Here is a 21,473-nt window from a genome sequence, read left to right as displayed (position 1 = left end):
CCCTTTTGTGCCAAGCTTTTCCTCACCCCACTCCTCTCTAAAACACTCTTACACAAATATATTTCACATCTATATATTCCTGCATCCTCTTACACAAAGATATTTCACGTCTATATATTCCTGCATCTTCTTTCTGTTTCATCGGTAATGCACGCCCATGCGCTGTCTTCTTTCCGTCATTCTTTCCAAAGTGTTACATGTTGTACGTTGATCTAACATGGAATACTCTTTAGTTTCAGTAGAATACTCTTTTATTTTGCTACGTTTCGGCGACGCACGCATCAAGTTATTTGTTCACGTATTGTATGCGTCATCGGTGGCGTAAGACGAATACCAAATTAAACAGGCCATGGTGTTTTCTCAGTTCGTTGGCTACGTAGACTGGAATAATAATCGAAGCGTCAAAGATCCAGGTTAAATACCCTAATATAACTTGTCTGCTTTGTTCTAAAGCATCGATCAAGGACTATTTGTGCATACAATCGCTCACGATTGCACCAGTAAACAAAATTCCGCAGTCACTCGTGCATCAGAGCTTTAAGGGCTCTGCACATGGTACGATGATCAAATAAATTTGATATGCGTGTACAAATAGTCTTCATTGATTGAAGTTCGTGAATGAAACAACAAAGGATGAATCCGCGATCTAATAGGCCACGGAAATATGGAACGCATGCAACTGTTCGTTATAAAGAATATCAAAACGGAACTAATTAATATTTATGAACGTATTGTACATGTTACGTTGCTATTGTATTACAGAATTACATAGAGGTACGATGGGTGAAAGTATGCACGATATGGCGGTGTCGATAACCTGATCAATTTGCCAAATGTTGGAACAGTGTGTGTAGACCTTTATACTTCTTCATTTTTTCCCTTTATTCGCTACTTTTTTCACATGCCCCACCACTTTATGGCCTTACCCCCTCTCCGGGACTTGTCTTCTCCCACTGCCAAGTCGACCGTGAGTCGCTTTCTCCGTTTATCGTAGCGTGGCGGCCGATAGCCGATAGCGGTAGCTGGTACCTGGCGAACGCCTGGAGAACGGCGACGTCAGTCTGTGCTTCGTTGCTCGTTGAATCCGTACGCGTCTCGATCACCGTATCGGTCGTCGTGTCTCCTGTTTACATTTCTCCCCTCTTCCTTTCTCCTCGCACTTCGTCCACCTTACCTTCCATGTTCCGTTTCCCTCCTAGTCCAATTAGTTTATTTTGGTTTTGATTTTGACCGTCACCTTTCGTTGGTCTCGCTCGTTCAAACCGTTTCGGCGTTTCAGTTTTTTTCCCTCGCTGCTGGTGAGAGTACAGCTGGTGTGTCGTGCCTTGTTCGTCAAGCGTTCAGTGTAATTGGCTCGATGTTTGGTTCGGGAAACAGGAAGGTGCTCAAATACTCGGCCATCGACACGTCCTTGTCCATGGACGTTGAGGACACCGTCACGTGCTTCTGCAGGTTAGTCTTTTCTTTGAGCGCATGCGTGCCTCTCGACCGGCTAGGATCTACAAGATCCCTCCGAACACAGCGATCCTTCACCTAACCGCGAACTGGGATTCCATCTGGCTCCGCCGGGAGAGCTATGAATGTTTCAAGGAGATCTCAAGCGTTTGTTTTCTCCTGCGAGTACGAGCGAGACAGGAATTGATGATACAGCGATGGCCAGTTAACACGGTAATACTGTATTCTGCGCGAACTAACTTTCTCTGACGCCGATCGTGGCTGAAGATGTCGTTTGGAGAGCAGTCGAGTTCGTTGAATCGAGTCGAACAGGATACAGAACTGGAAGATTCTATTGTTGTGCGATTTGGGTGGGCTGGCAGCATTATAGTCAGACGCTTTTGGGATAGCTTGCGGAATGTAAGTGTGATTCGAGGTTAAGTGAATGGAGTTAGAGAGCTCTTTTGTCGTAGTTTTTGGAGAATTGTATGTTCAGGGGGTCAGAATTGTACTGTGGCGAATTCATGAGAATACATGTGATATATGTTGCTTTGGAGTCGCGGTTCGAGCGTAATAGAGGGCAATTATTCGAATTGAAAGGAACAGTTGGAGATTCAATAAGTACGACCAAGTGTTAACGAATTTTGTAGAATTTTCTTATTGCCACGTATTCACCGTGTGCTTATTGTTACCGTGTAAGATGTTTAAACAGTGAGATATTTGAAGAAGCAGATAAGTTTTAATATGTTTAGTTGGCTGGCAGTCTTTAAGCGTTTTTTTAAAGATCATGCTATTCAGTTTTATTTATAAAAAGAATTAGTAACGATAAATTTATGAATAATACGTTATGTATATATAGTTTTATTAGCTATGTAACACTTGCGTTAGAAAATGTCTTCTGTATAGATATCTCCATATTAAGCAATAAATCTCTACTTAGTTAAAAGATAATATTTTCAAACTCACAACCCAGTTAGTCTTTGTTATAAAGAACGATTGTTTTATTCGTTTTAAGATATATCTTACGCATCTGTGCGCATAGATCGTTTCTGCTAAAATCAATGTTTGTTGAGTTACTCAAACAATTACAGTTGCGTGTTTTACCTTGAGTATCGGTCTAGTTAAACGCAAAATGCAAACAGTTAAGAAAATTTTGTGAATAACGAAGTTCAATTTAACAGTTGGGTTGCACAGTGTCTGAGAAATTTGTCAATATTTTCGTAGAGACCTTCGTTTGATAAGAATGAGAGGAACCTCGTTATTTACGAAGTTGATGGCATTTTTTTTATCGGGATTCAGCTATTTCTACGGTTCTAGGAATTTAGAGCAAGATGATATTCTCGGTCGATCGATCGATAAAACTTCGATAAAGCATAAAAAGGTTATTCTAGTTTCTCGAGAAGTTGTTTTTTTATCATGCAACGCGGGTAATCGTAAACTTTAAATTAACAGAGCGTCTGAGAGCGTAAATAATTTGTTTATTAATTAAACGTAGAGGAAAAGATTATTCGAGAAGATGTTGCTATCAAAGCCAGAAAAAATATTATGACTTACCATCTTTCTTCCTTCTTATCTTTTTCCTTCAGTACAAATACGGTAAATTGCCTCTTATTTAAATAACAAAACTGCCGATAATTTAATCCTGAAATTCTCTTTTATTCCAAGAGAAGGTTGACATTTAAACGGACGTTAAATAATGTTGACAAATAATGTTAACGAGTACCAGGAAACGTTCTTTGTATCCTTTATATAGGTATCCTATAATTCTTTAACTAAGGATATAGGGAAATTTTTCAATTTCATAATTCTGAATATTTAATGTTATAAATGTTAATAATATACAGATGTTTTCTTGGCTTTCTCTTAGTTATTTTACAAACGCATTGACGGAAGAATATAAAACGTGTCGTCAGAAAACCAGAGATTAAGATAGAGTATCACCATCGCAAGAATTATTCTTGCCTGTATGACCTTGTTAATGAAAGTAAGAAATAATAAAAAGCAAATCTTCACGATTACTGCTGTAATCCAGAAATACGTGTATTAGCAAAGATTAAACAGATAGCAATAAACGAGTGTTTAAATTGTATGCATACAGCATCCAGATGATAATGAACAAATAAAAATCGTCCATTTATCAAGCATTTGCGTTTAGATGCCTCTACGTTTAATCAGCAAATATCGCGTATCATTCACATTCGTTCGTTTAACTTCCAAATTCCAGATAAATGTAATCACCCAGACAAAGAAATATTATATAGGTATCAGATATGCAATAAAATTGCAGAGAATTTGTATCGATTTCTTGTTATAAAATATGACATTAAATATTTTATTAGATTCGTGTGATACTGCGTCATAAATAGAAATCACGAACGCTTTATCAGTTTGGCGTGCTTGCAACTAGTAAGACGCATTACAACACTTCTAATGTAAATAGCATCGCGATTAGTTAGTGCAGTTTTCGTCACGTAGACCTACAGAGTCTACTGTTTGCTAGAATTGTACAGTTTGTTAGAATTTAGTCGTAATTTGTAACTTTTTTATGGAAGTTTACTCGTACATCCTCGATTAACAGATTTCTATGATGCAAAAGTAGCGAGCACAGCCACTGTACAGGAGGTAAAACTTCTTGATCGTTGGAGATCCGTTGGCGTTCTCTGGCGTCTCGAGGATTGTTTGAACGGCGTAATAACGAGCAAGCGAGCGAGAGATCGCTTTTGACACGTCAGCCGGGGCTGAGACAATGTGCAAACAATCGCCGAAGGAATTAACAGCCTTATCGAAGCACGATAATGAGGTTACGAGAAAAGAGTATTGAAAATTGTCATGATCGAGTTTCTTGATAACTACGTTAGGATGATAATTTGCACGATGCTCGCTTCTCAAGGATTGTTGTTTCGGTTACGAAGGTCCGGGTAACATTGAATAGCGTTGAGTTGCGCGTGTTTTTTAAGCGAGTTGCAGTTTCGTTGACTGTTTGGCGGAAAGATGGTGGGAAGTGGATGACTCAGTTTGGACGATATTATAGGAGAATTTGCATATGAAAATTGTGAAACGTTTTTAGATGGCGAAAAATCGCTGATTTATTTGTAACGAAAAGACTCAAACGATTGACATTTCACGGGGTTATAGAGTTTTCAAATTAAATTGGAAACTCGTTGAAGCGAATTGCGACGTAAATTATTCGTATCAGGCATGCAGTTGCATCGTATGAATCGAATTAAAAATAGTTCCGAACCGAGACGTATATTTAATTGAGACAAACCGGATATACTTTAACCAAATTCGCAGCTGTTCGGTTTAATTCAGTTCGGTTGGCGAGCATTATTTTTAGATTCGCCTGTGAAACATTTAATTCGAGAAACGGGCCGAAGTTTCCTGAAACACAACGATTAATCGTGTAGGAAACAGTGTTGCAAAATGAAAGTTATTTAGGTACAAAAGGAGTATAGGAATATGAGCTATAATTTTCGTCCTATTTTATCATCGTATTTAATGATTATTTATACGTAATAAGGCACAACGCTTTTGATAGAAATTATGAAAAATATACGTCTTAAACAAAGAATGTGTGTATATGCTGTGACGTATAAATTCTAATCATTCGAACTTAAAAATAGAATTTTGTTTCGTAAAACGTACCGTATTTCATGAGTAGATTTCTTTGAAAACCTACAAGGATACATACATGCATACACATAATGAGATGAATTGCGATCGATTTGTATCGAGAAGGAATAACGAAGAGTAACGTATCCAAGAGATGTCTTTCGTGAAATTCATTGGAAAATTCATCAGCTATCCGATCATTCAACCGTATCAAATATTGCTGCTTAATCGGCCGATAATTATCCGTTCTTCCACATGAGGCTTTTTAAAAAATTCAGAGTTTCGAAAAGATTAATAATAAGCTTCTGTTTAAGAACAATCTACGGATCAAGAAATATAACAAATTACATTGATATTAAACTATATCCAAAATAAGCAATGCAAGTGATATTCGTGACATATATTTTTTTTAATTTAATTAGAAACTCAACAGTCGGACGATTATTGTAGAAATTTCGCGATAAACATTCACTTACAATTCAAGTCCATTCCAAAACCCTGAGAACGAGAGAAAAGATGTGCAGAATTCAAATCGAAAACCTTGGTGAACATAGGATACCTATTCTTGCGCGTTATTTCCATAAAATTATCATGATTTGTAGACACAAAGAATACAGTATGTTAACGGAAATTTATCGAGGAAAAATAATGTTAAATGTATTCATAAACGTAATATATCCTTGAAAAATGCATGCTAGAACTGTGTAGTTCATCAAAATGCACTAGTCATTGTAGTTTAATCAAATAATACTTATTTATTGTTTCTCGCGTTGGAAAAGCAGTGCAAATAGTGAAATAAATTTTAAAACTAATTGTATATTAAAATTGCTCTGAAAAATTTATTTAAATAAAATCATCAAACTCGATATCCATAGTCAACGACCGTTGCTCAATCCGATACTTGAAACGAATCGAGTTGAATGGAAGATTGACGGACATGTGGAAATTCTAATTCGATCGCGATGAAACGACAATCATCGCGACCGCAACAGGACTCTCGTTTATCCTTCCTATTCATTCGGTTTATTTTTTCACTCTTGATGACTTCAGTTGGCCAAGGTCGTTCTTCGATCGTTCGCGTTTCCCGGAAGAGCATGTGTTTCGCGCGCGCCTCGACGTGTACTCGTGATTTACAGACGCACATATTGCACGAAATATGATGCAATCCGCGACTCGCTGATTTTCCTCTGTTTTAATTTTTCCTTATAATTCTGACGCGATATTTGCTTCGCAATATATCTCGTTTAAGAGAATATTATGCATATGTTATACACAGAAATGTTCAGAAATCGATCGACTTCCACATTACGTTTAACGTCTCGCTGACCAGCTAGTCAGAATTTCAAAATTTCTTAGTTTTTAAACGTTCAAATATGCAGATAGGAATACTTGTAGCGAACTAGAAATTCCTCAATTAATAAACATACAACGCCGGTAAATTTGTAATACATGATACATAAAAACAAGGATGACGAATCATCAAGATATATTATCATCAGTATCAAGATATATTACATGACGTGTTACACGGAGGACATTGCCAAATTGGTTGGCACATGAAGCAGATTCTCCAGCATTCTACACCGAATCCAGTTGGCACTTTGAATTTAACGGATTAACCTGTTTGCCCTGAAAAACAGGTCCTGGACAACACATACTACTGGCCAACCCTTTTCATGAAAAAGCTTGGACACGTTATTGATACATCAATAACGTACCGTTACAGCGGAGAAAAAACACATATTGAAACATTCAAACCATTCGAATAATATTTTAAACCGTTTCACGAAGTAGACCGACGATCGAACCATATCGCAATAGTCACTGAAATCTATCTCTGCGAATTGCGCAAATGCCAGCGCTGATATTGATCACAGGAATTAGAAACTATGCGTAGTAAAAGTTGAGATACCAGCGAAATTAAAAGTTGAGATATCAGCGTGGCTATTAAGGAAATTAAAAGAACCGACTGGATAACATATCGTTTTAACCAGAATTGATAATTAACGTGTAATAATAATTGCGATTGAGCTGTAACTTTGAAGAGTTGGAGAAAGTTGAAAAAAAGGACTCTGTTAAAGGACTCGCATCGATAAGACTAGCTTGCTATTAAACACCGTGATAAGGGAAGTCATGTCGGAAGCTGTACGTATTTATCGGTATTGATTAGTGGATGTAGTACTCGCGAGAAAGTGTCGTCGTGTCGGCAGACCTCTGGTGGCAGAATAGGGAATGTACCTACACGATAGTAGTCGAAAGAATTTTCAGAGATAGAATGTTCCCATTTTTATTGACCTTTTTTCTTTGCTGATTAGAAAAGTAATGTATTCTAGAATTTGATAAAACCGAGAAAGCAGAATTAGGTTATACTTACGATTGTTAGGTATATAGGAATATTTGAATTTCAAGCGTAAGTAGAATTTGCAGAAAATCGATGGTCACATTCATGTTCGTATAAATCGTAAATTGCAAGAAAATGAGGGTTGCGATATGTAAATTCGAAACATAAACGGAATTCGCAAAGAACCGATTTTCGCATCTATGTAAATTCGTAAAGTTAGATGGGGACGGTAATCATGTGAGCATCAGCTGAGAAACAAATTTTGAAGTCACGAAATGTATAAATTCTGGCCGTGAATGTTTACAAACGAATCAGTCTTTCGATTCTTGTAAATCAATATTTATAGGATGAAAACCACGTTGGAGGTCAGGTCGCAGACTAAGATGAAAATCTTCCATTACTGGTAGTTCTTTTGGTCTTGTGGTTGTTTTTCAGGGAAAATATATAGACCAGAGCTGGGTAATTTGCTATGGTTATTATCTTTTACCTTCTTTCTTCGTCTTATTTTCTGCAACACAAATTACAATGAATTTTTCTCGTTACATTTACCGTTAATTTGATAAACAGAACTCTGGAGATATCGAAATTTTAGTGTAAAATTTGGAAATTAGCAAGCCCTACCAATTTTGGATTTACAAATTTTGAATCACCCAGATTTCAGCCATACGTGCTTTTAAATCTTTTATTCTTGACAATTTTATGTTTCATATGTTTGAGCGTCCAACCAATCCCGTTATCCACAGTGTGAAATAATATAGGATTGGATGAAAACTACGTCGGAGATCAAACCAAAGACAAAGGTAAAGCTGAGCCATTACCATCGAAACGCTGGCAAGCGATTCTCAGAACGCAGAGTGGCATTATTGTCCAGTCGCTTATAGGGTCTCTCCAAGAAAAGAGTATTCGCTCACGCCTCGTTTATGTCCCCTGCTATTCGCAAGGATATGCTTCTTACAAAGCTAGAAACGCTCGAACCCGTTTGTGTCGTCGGACCGAGGCAGAAAATTCTTGGTTGCTCGTATCGTACCGGAGACGTGCCTTAAAACGGATCCGTGCGGTCCAGACGGATTGAAAACATTAAAATGTAACAGTCGTAAGATTCTTTATTTTCGTGTGTTAGTGACGCGAAGGATTTTAGAAATTGATTGCATACTGCTATTAAGTGGAACGTTCATTTCTACGGAACGATGAATCAAACAAATGCTTATGTAGATATGTGTTTACTTTTCACACTTCGTGTCTTCTCCTCTGAGATTTTTCTATACGGACGAGGTATTTTGCTAATCGATTTTCATCTCGAATCTTACCTCCAACAACGATGAACAACAGTTTATCACAGTTTTCGTAAAATAATTCTATTTCTACTATTCTACTATTTTACTTCTAACGCTTAACGCTATTCAACATTGGTCAATTCTTTTCGGTGATTTCTCAAACGGTTAAAAAATTGTATATACGCCAGCTTATCTCTACTTGCGAGCGTTTGACATAATAATTTCGCGGATATGTGACGTGTCCACTCGAAGCACACGACCGTGGTATGTGCGAACGATCGAGGGAGCGAATATACGTACGTACGTACATACCGGTGTTTTGAAACTTCCGTCATGAACGACCATGCATTGCTGCGGTTCCCTTCCGCGTTGTTTTATGCTTCATGCGTCGATTTATTCCCTCCCTTTCCTTTATTTTACAAAATACGGCCTTAGCAAGGACCATTCGACGATAGGTACGGAGAACTTTTAAAGGATGGAATTTTGTGAATGTTAAAATTGCCGAGGAGAAGGAACGAGGGAAACGGGGTGAAGCTTTGGCGGAATTTATGGATTGCGACAGAGTAGTGGGATGTATCGAAGTGAATATCGTTTGAAGATTAAGATTCTTCTGGTAGAATTTTTCTGTTTTGTATCGGAATTATCGAAATTAAAATATCTCTTCCAAACTGAAGATCTTTCTGCAGAAAAGCATTGATCCATACGTTAAAAGACATATGATTCTATTAAAAGGAAAAAGAAAACAAATTTTTCAAGTCAGCGACTATTAAGTCACTGATTTAAATAAAAATGACTTAACAAAGCTCGAGATTTAACCAAAGCCAACAAACTACGGTACAGAAGTTCAATTTCATCTTCCAAGATCCTCTGCATCCGTCACTTGGTAAATTTCATCGTCTTCGTTTCATCAATTTAATTCTGTCGCAAACTCGGACGAACAGTCTGGACGTGGAATAATAAAACGTGTATCGAACGTCGCATCGACGCCGCTCGTTGTCATCCAGTTTCTTCCGGAACTTGGTATGCGACATAGGCATTAAGGTTAAGTCAATGTTTGATCACCGTGAAACCGTGCTTGTTGAAACGTCGCTAGTCCGTGTCCGTAACAGGGGGATCGAAGCCAAAATTAATATGCGACACCGCGGTTTCAAATCCAAATTTCAATGCAGAATGCGCGGCGAAATTGAATTCTACCCCTAGGGGAATAATTGGTGGACTAATATTGACCCGTATGTTCCGCGGATAAAAGTTTCTCACCCACTTTTGACCACAGGGAAATCCTGTACTGTAATTGCAGAAGATAACTTGGCGATAACCTTCCAAACGTTTTGCTTTATAGAAGAGATATCGTATGCTGTTTATCGTATGCATTATCTTTTGAATTCGCTAGTGAAATACCTTATAGGTCAATTTCTTTTTGTATAATTATGATAATTCGAATTATACGGTTTACTGTAATGGGGAAATAATTCCAATATTTAAATCACGGATATTTACTGGAAGAGAAAGAAAGGTAGGTTCAGATTTCATATTAAAATATGTAAACACTTGTTACTACAAATATTAATTGGCTACGAATTTATAGCACATTTAAAAAAGTGATTTGGTTTTCATTGATTTTATCAGTTTACTCGCATTACTGGAAAGTGGAGTTCTTGCTACCTTCTTATTTCAGCGCCCCTTCAGTTAATAAAGCTCGATGGTTCTATTTGATTGGTCTAACGAGGCAGAATATCGCGTCCATCTTAACGTAGAACCTCGAAGGGTTAAAGCTTAGATAGATGAGACTCACCGCTTTATAGATATCTTGATCAACCGTGAACACACATATCGCATCATACGACTAATTGCATCTGTTAGATGGGCGACGGTGTCTCGACATAGAGAAATCACGGTTTCCCCACGGTGACCTTGATCGTCCTTAACACGCAAAGGTCGCATATATCGCTGTTTGCGTGGCCTAGTTTCGTCCGATCTTCCGCGTGTTTCTAACGGGCACGATCGTTTTCTCGGGTTATTTCCCCGATTACCAACAAATCGATCACTTTCGAATCGATCGCCATTAAAACGCAGTCGTCCCGGAGGAATTTCAGTGTCGCGTTCGTTCTTTGACCGACTATCGACCCTGACATCGCATCTTCTACTCGCTCGAAACCAAGAAATATGAGATCGCGTTGGAACGAAAAGACGTGTCTGCGTCGACCTTGTAGAAATGAACTGTAGAGACACTTTCCGGCTTTGAATTTTATGTTGGAAGACAATAGACAATAGATAAATGAATAGAGGTTGATAGAACGAACGGAGTGTTCCACAAATACGTTTATTACTTACGTAATAGTAGGAAATTATTTCCGCGTTAATTTTTACTACGTATTTTCAAGAATTGATATTTAAGAAAGAAGAATAGAAAATATAATCATCTTTGGAATATTCCCTCTCGTCTTCGTCGGAAGAGTCGAATGAAACGGGAAACCTTCGCGTATTTCGCTTAATTAAGTGCATTGTCTATCTGGGAAATTTAATTTTAGCCAGGAGCGAGTAACTTACACTCACCTTTACGGTTTCTTCGGTTCTGAAAACGCCAGGTCCGCCCCCGTGCGAATCCTCACATTTTTTCCACGCAGACCAGACAACCATCCCGGGAAACACTTTGAGGGATCTCAACGCCGCTTGAAAAGCGTCTTCCAAGACTTTATTGTTTACATTCTTGTCTTTTGTCCTTCCACCAATTCTGTTTCGTTCCAACTTCGGAACACGTGACCGTCACAATTGACCGACAATAACAGGAAGAGTATGCGAATTCGGTACTCTTGACGATCCATTATTTACGACAAATAAAGGTCGAATTTCGTTTAAAAATATACTGTACTAATTTATACGTATAGCGAGACAAGAAAAAATACAATACAAAGGAACAAAGCTTCGAATTTTCTTTTTCCGCTCCATTACGTACTACGAACTTACCAAATAGGTAGACAGCAATGAAAGATTATATTTCACTACGATAAATCCGTCTGTTCCCATTCGCCAATGATTCTTTCACGACGAATTTTCCGCTAAATTCTCATCTCGGAAATCCTTGAATTGCGTTATAACCAGAAAGAACCCTTCGCCATTCTGCGTTTTTCCCTTGAAACGAAACAGACCCGGAATATCAAAGAACGATCTTTCCATTCTCCGTCCATTAAGCAGTTACTTTGATGTTTCCATCGAATCGATACAGGACGATATTCGACGGTATACACGTTCAAATCGCGTCCCTGTTACGATAGACAAACCCACTTTCGTTCGAGAGATCCTTCTTTTCCCTCTTTATCTATCGAGTAAGGACTCTACGATCGCTTCTTCCTCTTGATACAAATAGAGACGTAACATTCGTAAGAGAATCCTTTCGAGACGTCCCGCATGTGTTCCTCAGGACGAAAAATGGCGAAACGTGAGCCGATTAATGGACTTCCGGTCTTCCTGAGGAAAAGAAACCTTTCACGAGCGCTGCCAGGACACGAAACGGTGTACATACTTACATATAGCGCCATATAGGTCATCTTACGATCAACTTTACATTTTATCGTGAAGAAGGAATGTTACTAAAATTAACAATACGTCGATATACTTCCGGAATTCTGATCCTTAAGAAAGTATCTTGTATTGTTACAATAGTTTCGAACGAGTTCAAGAAAAAAGCGTGTAATAATAGATTGAAGCTAAAGAACACGATGATTGAATGTAATGTAACGTGACAGTTGTTTCTGATTCTGATTGACGATGGATTTTTACTGGTCCTTAATATCGACGAACATTTGAATGTGGCGACGAGAATTAAGTCGACGATTATTTATTTCGATAGACAGTTGCTCTACGAGTCCGTAGTTGTGAAGGATCCAGTGATGAAAGACAGATCGATTTAAATGGTGCTTGAAGTTATTTAAATTAGAATGGAATAGTATATTGATTAACAGCGATTTAGATTGATACTCGTCACACACAAGCAACGATAAATGTAGAATTTTATAAGGCCATCTTTCGATATCTTCGAAGCGGAGACTTCTGTAATTTAATGAAATATACGATCACTTAATTATCGACAGATAATTATTCGTTATGGATAATTATATGATAAATGACGGAACGTATTTAGTTCATTTAATTTCTAGTTAATTATTTACACGAGCTTGTACATGACATTGACATATTGCATTGAAATTTGCACATATCGCTTAAAATGAATTCGCGTCCCTGTATGCAAATGAACATTGAACATCAGAAAGTGCATCCTTAATGTTGCTAACACCTCTATCGATGTTTATCATCAGTTTGCTCGTCTCTGTCAAGCTTCGCTATTTAAATACACCGGCGATATTATGCAGCCCCATTGAAGGACGTCTAGGATAGGAAAAATACAAATACATATATGCATTACGTTGTAGCACGCGCGCATTCTCACACGGATTCTGTCACTGTTTTATTCCCTCATAAATAAATAAATAATTTCATGTATATACATCAAAAAAAACCACCGTCTACAACACATATTTCGTGAAATCGTATTATGTAACTGCTGTTCAGACGAGACAGCTGTGGCAAAAGGGTTAAAGGAGCGAGCACATTACATATGTACCCTTCATCTTGCGCAGAAATCGTGGAGATGACCCATTTTACCAGCGTGCTTACTTTTCCACCATCATTGTTTATTTTTCCACTTCAGTTTCTGACTTTTCCGCTCTAATTCTTGATTCGCATACCAAACATCTCTCTTCCTCGGTTTCCATTCTTACGTTTCATTATTCTCTGCTTGATCCTTGCAATTTCCCAAGAACTCAATCGTTCGTTCTCTCTGCAACCCCATCGACGCAACCCTGCTCCATATAAACAACTTACCCTACGGAATTCCAGCCGCTCATCCAGCTCCACCATCCGCATTGTACGTATACATATATGTACTTCTCACCATGTTTACGGAACCGCGTCATCGGACGAAACTACGCCCCATACATAGGAACACTCACGGTCATAAGTCAGTGTAATAAATTTGTACGTCTATAAATCATACGAATGTCTGCTGTAATTTGGAATAAAATATTTATCAAGATAGATGTTTTTCACGCACTAAGAGAATGAAAATGGCGCAATTCGGAAGGGGAATTTACAGTACAGAGTAGAATTTAACTTTATCGTGTCGTTTCCATTTTTTTTTTTTTTTTAATTTTATCCTCTATCCTTAATTCTGTAAATGAGAAGAGAAGCGAAATTTTATGTATAATCAAAGCCGTAGATAATACTAACGCAAATTTGCTACTCGTCCTAAATCAATTTTCGCTAAAATTACTGCTTCCAAAGTTATCGAAGCGATTACAGTTATATAGAACATCCTGTGCAAGGTATATATCGGCTTGGTTTCATAGCTTCCACATAAATTGACCGTATAATATAGCGACTTATGGCCGGGAGTGTACATAGAAAAGGGGAGTTTCTGGTTCACACCGGAAAATGGCGTAGGGACAGTTAATGGCCGCTGGGCCACGAAGCGAAGGAAGAGCGAGTAAACAAACGTAGGAAAAGTTGATGGCGAGAAACAGCGACTGGTCGACGTGCACAGCCGCCTCTCGGGCGCCGTTTCCGTCCATCGATCGCATCCTTCGCGTAATCCTGTCGAGCGTGAGCGGAGGCGAACACCGCCGCCGGAGGCTGCTGCAACCAATCCGCGCGCGACATTCCTCCTCGTCTTCGTGGCGCTCGCGCGCACCAGGAAGCGCCCGATTGTCCGGATAATTACGTAGTTAAAAGCTCCGCTTGTTTTCGCCTTCGACTTCCGTGTACGGTCATCGTACTTGTTCCTTTTTATTTGGAGGTGGTGCTGATTATAGGGAGGAGAAGAGTTACTTATGCGTCAGGGTGATTTATATTCGAGCTAGGGGTTCTTAACTGTTCATGGAGCCATGATTACGTACTAAATGAAAGATAATTTGTTCCCTGGTGCAAATATATTTTAATCACGGTCAATTTACGCATCGTGGTGGATCTACCTACGTAGAACTATCTACCTCTTCTTCCGTTTATTCTACGAGCATATTTTTTATGATATCGTGGAATTATTAAAATTTCTATTACTCGTGTACTATGTCAAATGTGTGTATGTGTATGTGTGTGTATGGGTGTGTCGAAAAGTCGTTTGTCAGATAATATATTGGGCTAGCAACTAAGTGATTGCGGATTTTGTCATTAGGTGGTATTGACAAAATCCAACCCAATAGGATAAAACTGCCAAAATGATGGCACTCCTTCCGCCACTCGCCTTTAACCAATCGAGTCTGAAATTAATTAAAACCGCACCTAAATGGTTCACGATTCGTTTCCCTTGACAATTCCAATGTCATAGTTCATTCGAATTAAAGAGTCCCCGGTGACCTTCCGATAACTTGTTCTACTTTTCTGCGACTCCGTTACGAGAAACTTGAAGTACTTCGATTAATTTAAAACTACTACAACTGAAAAATAACAAATAAACGACAGGTAAAATTAATCGACTCAGGTGTTTTTTTATCTTTTTCTTTGGCAATTTAAAGGCTCGATATAGCTACCTCGTACGACTGAAATTTCGTCGATGGCCTAAACAGGTTTTCAGAAATCTTGTTATCGGCTCAGCTCGCGCGACGTCGTTAATCGAACGCCTTCTTCGCTGCTTAAATTCGAGTAAGCGAGCAAGCGATTACATGTAAACGAAGCACCTAGCTCTGGTAATTGAAGTAGGTCGCAAAGTTTTGAAAATTGGAAAACGATGCTTAGCCATATGGTGTCCCTCGTGCCCGGGTGGTCGTTTATTTAACGATAAACGGAAGATAGCGATATTGATCTTTCTGAAAAGTGTTAACCGATAAGGAACATTCTGCACTCTGTAACCTGAGTTAGGTATAATGAAATGTCACGCAGAAATATGGTGTTTTATTAATCCTCGGTTGGTATTGCCGTTTAGATGACTACAACAGTTTGAATTAGATTTGCGTTAGGTTAGCGCATTCAGAACTGTTCGGAATTACGTGTTATCGTTATCACAATCTGTAATTGGTACTAGTGTTATAAAGCTATGATATTTTATACAACTGCAGAAAAATGTATGATGGCATATAATTAAAGATGTTTAAAAACACTGTGCAGATCTAATATGTTCTTTTATTTGAAATAGAATAGATAATTAAAAGTACAATTACCAGGAAACTACGAAAAGTTCAAAAGGTCGAAGTTTGAGTTTGTCCCGATTACCAGAATGCTTAATTTAACTTTACTAGCACTGTCGTGACATCGTGTTTCATTTCGTTCTTTGACTTTCTGATGAGTATACGTTGTTTGTATAAAGTTAGTAATTAAAGTACACGAAAAATAGATTTATGTACAAGTACGTTGATTTATTTAAGAAAGAAACGCACGCTTGAACGGTATTTTTGTAAATATATTTTGTAAATATCTTTGGAAGCCACAGAAAATACGAAATACGCAATTTTCTATGAGATCTTATTTTCTAATTAACCGAGCAATATACAAGATTGAAAGCGTTTTCTTTCGTACGTTTTGTATATTTTCGCTCGAAGAAACCCCATTTTTCTACGTCAAAGCACCAAGTAGAAAAAGCATGGAATATTTTAACTAAGTAATTACTTTTACAAAGCGAAATAAAACCGGTAGAGTGAGAAGTTTTAACGATCCATAGTAAAACCAATTTCCTATGTAAGCAACTTCTTCTAAAGAAACGTTATATATATATTTTATTTTATCCAATGCTTAGTAAATATAAATTACTTCAAAGAAGTTCAGCCTCTCGTATAGAAATTTGTTTTCCATATTAACAATTAGGTTTTGCATAAAAAACTTCTTCTCAGTTTTACCATAAAGTCTCATCTACTTTCTCCTATGATCGAAAGCTTCCATATAGCTATATTTAACAACTGTTTCTTGCTTTCTAGCTTACGGGTCAAAATAACAAATAGGAATCGATCATAATTCTTTTCAAAAAAAGGCAAAATCCAAGGTATCGAATTACAGGATATATAAAAAATATCTACGTTATCATACAGGTTTATAAAGGTATGTAAATTCATAACAAAGTCCATTAAATAAGAACAAATCTCGTGTGCTGCGCTTTTACTTTATCTCGTTAAAAAAAAAAAGGGAAAATTCTTGTGCCATTTTTTCCAGGTTCTCCTTTCTAACAATCGAAATTATACATTCACCCGCGTTTCTCAGAACCGGTTATCCGTGCGTGGAAATCTCGGTCGACCATTTCCGATCACTCGAAACAAAAAGGAAATCGAAGGTTCTCGTATTTTTCCGCGTCAGTCGATTGCTAACGGGTCCGTTCTGTTCACGATGGAGCTATAGTGGAAAAATTCATCTGACGGTTGGTTCCCGGCGCGTGTTCGCCAGTTTGCTCCGTGTTCCGCAAAATGCATCGTTGCCGCGTCTTCGAGATAAGCCCGCGTAGCCCGAAGTGGATAAGCCGGAAGGATGAGGCAAGTCAAGGTCACGATCTACTTTCCGCCCTTGCTCGCAATTTTAGAAGGGCAAGGGTCGAGCAGAAACGAGGTTTTCGCGTCTGCTATGCTTTAAACGAGACTTCCGTGATGGTTTGGCAGATCAAAGCGCAGACGAAATGTTATTAGGACAGGCTGCTTTCCCGGGTTTTCGTTACCACGATGTAGACGTGTAACAACAATGGAAATGATTCGATTATTTCTATAATATCAGATTTTCATCACACCCTTTTTCGTCCTCCCATCGCTGCATCGCCCACTCTTCAAACTCTCCATACCATCGCTCCATAACGTAATTTCGCTTACAATCTTTCGAAGATTGTATAAACTACGTACCAGCCATAATCGACAAACATCACCCCCAAACAACAACGAATATCCTCATAAAGCATTCACTCACCCATGATCGGAATTCCTTGGCACACTTTCCTTGAAAAGGTTAAGGAATTCACACGCGTGATGCTTCTTGTTACCTTCGAACGAGTGGGTGGTGATAAGTCGATTCGCAAAAGGAAGATTCACTAGCACCGAGGGGGTGGACGATGTGTATCTCGAAAGGGGAAAACGCAGCCACGGGTAGGACTGAACACGAGGGCAGAGCGGGATATCGATTGTCGCAGCGGAGGGGCCGCGGCCAGTCAGCTGACTCGGGTTGCCAGTTCACAGCTGATCCGACACGCGATGGTCCGCGGCGCAACTACCGCCGCATTGCCGCCCTCCCCACTTCTCGCCGCTCCCACTCCGCTGCTCCACAACTCCACACCGCGCCCTTCCACCCATCCCGCAATCGTCTCAACCACCCGCAATTCCCTATACGTACCTATATACCCGCGTTTCTCAATTTTCTTCGCACTCTGCGGATCCCGCTAAGCGCTGCAACCGCACGAATTATGCGGAGCCACTTGTTTTTCTCTATTAATTGTCTCTATTAATTGTCGTGTCACGTCTTCGACTTATTGGTAGGGTTAAAGAATTTAAGAATTGTTTTATTTTTAATTTCTTCGCAGAAAGGAACAGTTGTCGAAGACATGGACACCTGATATACGATAAGTAATCATCGATGATCCAAGTACCGTTAAAATTTCTTACAAGCGTCAAACGAGTGTATCCAGGCATTCAGCATGCGTTTATCTATACATTTGATAAATCGATCGCAGTGCGCTCGCGACTGAATTGCTAATCTACTAGTCGGTCGTCAAACGCATATATGTATATCATAATGTGTATTATTAACAATATTAATCATAATTCGCGAACGATAGCACTCAACATGGACACGTCAGTAGATATAACATCTGTCGTTCATAAGAAATCCTATATCATTATAATTTTTCTAAACTCGTAATATATAGCTACAAGGGATCTTATTATATCAGTGAAAAATATACTTGCAAGTAATAAATTCCATGCAATGACATAATCTTGATCGGACGTATAAAAGCATCGATACGAAGTTTTCAATAAGTTTGATAACTGATTCCTGACGCAATACTCTTGGTATCTATTACGTGATTAATTGAAAGCCATAATTAGTAATCTGCAGCTTACGAGCCGGTCGAGTTTAAAGTTACTCTACAGATCTCTATGAAACTAATTATGAAGAGGTACTTAGGGAGGTGACGTGATTTAATCCGCTAGTCGACTACCGCGTACGTTGCCCTTTCCTTTCTCGGTTTCCTCCGTGCAGGATCTCGTTCATCAAATTCGATAAGTTCTTTATCTTACGTCGGGAAGTTGTCTCTACGTACATTACATCGCTCCATTGTTAGAAGAAAAAAATTATTCGTAAGTTCACTTGGGTATAATTGTCGATAAAATGCTTTGCTTTCTTCGTGCAAATTGCATAGAATAGCAAGGATGTCAGACCGGAGAATACATGCAAATTGTTGGCGGAGGATTCGCTCGACCGTACTGATTATTATGCCCGACATCGAAGGGCCGCCATTATTTTGCCTTTTCTGTGTCGTTCGTCGTCGCAACGACATTTATTCCTACCAGTTTCGCCGCGACAAATGCAAATAGATCCAAATGTTGTTCCTGGTGGCTGATCTGACTCGTGGAATTATTCTCCTTCTCGAGTGAAAGTAGTCCAAGAGGGAATTTGCGATTTCCCTAGAGGTCTGCAGAAAATTGTACAAGTGGTATCTAAGTACTTCGAATTTAATATTACATCCGATGTGCCTTGTGCTTTAAATCAGTGAGTGAAAATTAGACCACGAGACGACAACATCGAGGAGTTTCAATCGAATTATCGAAAATTCGTCCTGATTCGATAAAGTCACCAAATTGTATACCAAAAACCAGTTAAATGTCAACAGAAGAAGAGGAATGATCGAAAGAGACGATAGCCACGAAGCGATGCGTAGTCGAAAGAATTTCAATCAATTGCAAGTTATCAACGTCCTTTACAAATTGAACCTGGACTAACGAATCCACCAAATAGTTGCCAGAAACCAGTCAAATGCTAAAAGTCACGGAGAAAAGAAATAATTAAAGCAGACTAGAATCACAAGACAACACATCGTCATAGAAGTCTCAATCTGTTTCAGTTGCCGCGTCGATGCTTTAGAGATCTTTTGTACTCGCGTTCTCCCAACATGTTCTCTATCTTCATATTTACCCATCGTGCTTCGTTGTTTCGGCTGCCTCTCGTTGTCACTTACTGTCCCGTTCGTTACTGCTATAACGCATTCTACGTAGCTTTGTCGTGTGTTGTAGATATTTGTTCACCATTCCTAGTACGCCTGAACGCTTTGGCGCTCGTCTTCCTTCCTCAATTCTCGTCTCGTCTGCTACCGCTGCCATCCTGCAAAGGGTAACGATATATGTATGTATGCATAGCATACAGGGTGAGCAGTAATTCCGTAGACCAGAGCAACGATAATAGTCCGTGTCGTAATTCCACTCGAACGTGATCGTTGCTTCGATATGATCACGCTGGATTGAAGCGGATCGAAGCGCCTCTGAAGCTGTCTCGAAGTTAAACTCGTGTTGCGGATGTCTGTTATTTGGCAGGAATTTTGTTAGTTGATCACGGAAGTGTTTAATAAAAGCGGTTCTACAAGATTATCATTTTCTTTTATTCCTTCTCCTCTTCTTTCCTTCCTTGCTGTCCTCCTCCTTCTTGTTCTTGCTAATCCATTCCTTTTTCTTCTAATATGATTGGACATTTCTCTAGAATATTTATAAGATAGCCGTAAACTTCTGGTAATTTCAGTGCTTAAAAATATTCGTAAAAAATCTATGGCGTGTAACAGATCCACTACGTTTTTATATTTTTCCCTTGACTAATCAGTAGCACGATTTTATTTCAACTTTTCTAAACTAAACTGTTCGCCTTAAACAGCACGGCCTATCTGCGGATAATATTCAGTGTAAACGCTCGAAATGTTAACTGACCAGAATCATACGAAGTTAGGAAACCAGTCCATTTTATTGTGTACCTTCCAGACGGGAGTACCAACACAATCGATATCGATTGTATTATAAAAGGTTGCAAATTCAATACCACCTTCCATAAATTTGTCGTAGCTATCACAGTCTCGATTGCATCGCTCAAGGAAAATTTCCTCCCCAAAGAAATCCTCGGAAGCGATTCGAAAAGACGTCGAATAAAAGGGGCGTGCATCGTTGTTGCATCGTCGTTGCACCGTCATCGTATCGGCAAGTTTCTCATCACCGTTGCCTGGTTTCTTTCATCTCGAATCGCAATATCCTCCGCCCGTTTTCGCGCCCTTTACTTCCGCCTAATCGAAACTAACACTTACATAAGCGACACCGTCATTGCACCCTTATCTATTCACCACGACAGCTAGTAAGTAGTCCCGTCCATGTTAACCTAGATCTAACCCAGACCCCGTTTTATAAGTTGATCCAAGCGTGACCCAGATTTTGTTTAGATTCAATCCTGACCTAATCCATCAGTTTTATCTTATTGTCAAGTTCACGCCCACCGGTGCGTCGTGTCTGCATACAGAGCATAGAGCTTGTTGGCTCTATACGAAAGCCAACAAGCTAAGCACCACGCCCAACCTCGACAGTCGTTTTTCTTGCTTACGGAGCTTCTCGATCAGTTGCCTTTCGTGAATATTTTCTGTAACGCGGAAGATACGAAACGGTAGTAGAAGTGCTGAAGGGTGAATCAGGTGTTGGATCAATGGGATGAATGTAGACAGATTTTGATTGGAGGAGGAAGAGAGACGAAGAAGAATAATTGGCACGTTGATTATTTTGAGACTGAATTTCTCCTAGGCTGTGGACAAAGTTTCATTTCTAAGGCTCAATTTAGAT

General features: G+C 39.0%; 1 protein-coding gene across 2 annotated transcripts in view; it reads left to right on the top strand.

Annotated features, from left to right (window-relative positions):
* Mob2 (MOB kinase activator 2) overlaps positions 1-21,473 on the top strand; it is a 64,662-nt gene that overhangs the window by 11,342 nt on the left and 31,847 nt on the right. Inside the window, exon 1 of one of the 2 annotated variants that reach the window (XM_033344830.2) lies at positions 1,019-1,452. The exons of the other annotated variant lie outside the window; for it this stretch is intronic. Within the exon in view, the coding sequence (XP_033200721.1) occupies positions 1,358-1,452 (95 nt within the window). The 5' untranslated portion in view covers positions 1,019-1,357. Of the gene's footprint in view, positions 1-1,018; positions 1,453-21,473 lie in introns of those variants that run through there. 2 annotated transcript variants of the gene reach the window in all.

The sequence above is a fragment of the Bombus vancouverensis genome, chromosome 2, assembly GCF_051014615.1.
Source record: "Bombus vancouverensis nearcticus chromosome 2, iyBomVanc1_principal, whole genome shotgun sequence".
Lineage (NCBI taxonomy): Eukaryota > Metazoa > Arthropoda > Insecta > Hymenoptera > Apidae > Bombus > Bombus vancouverensis.
Note: the sequence above shows the minus strand (reverse complement) of the source record. Positions and strands in the feature narration are given on the sequence as shown.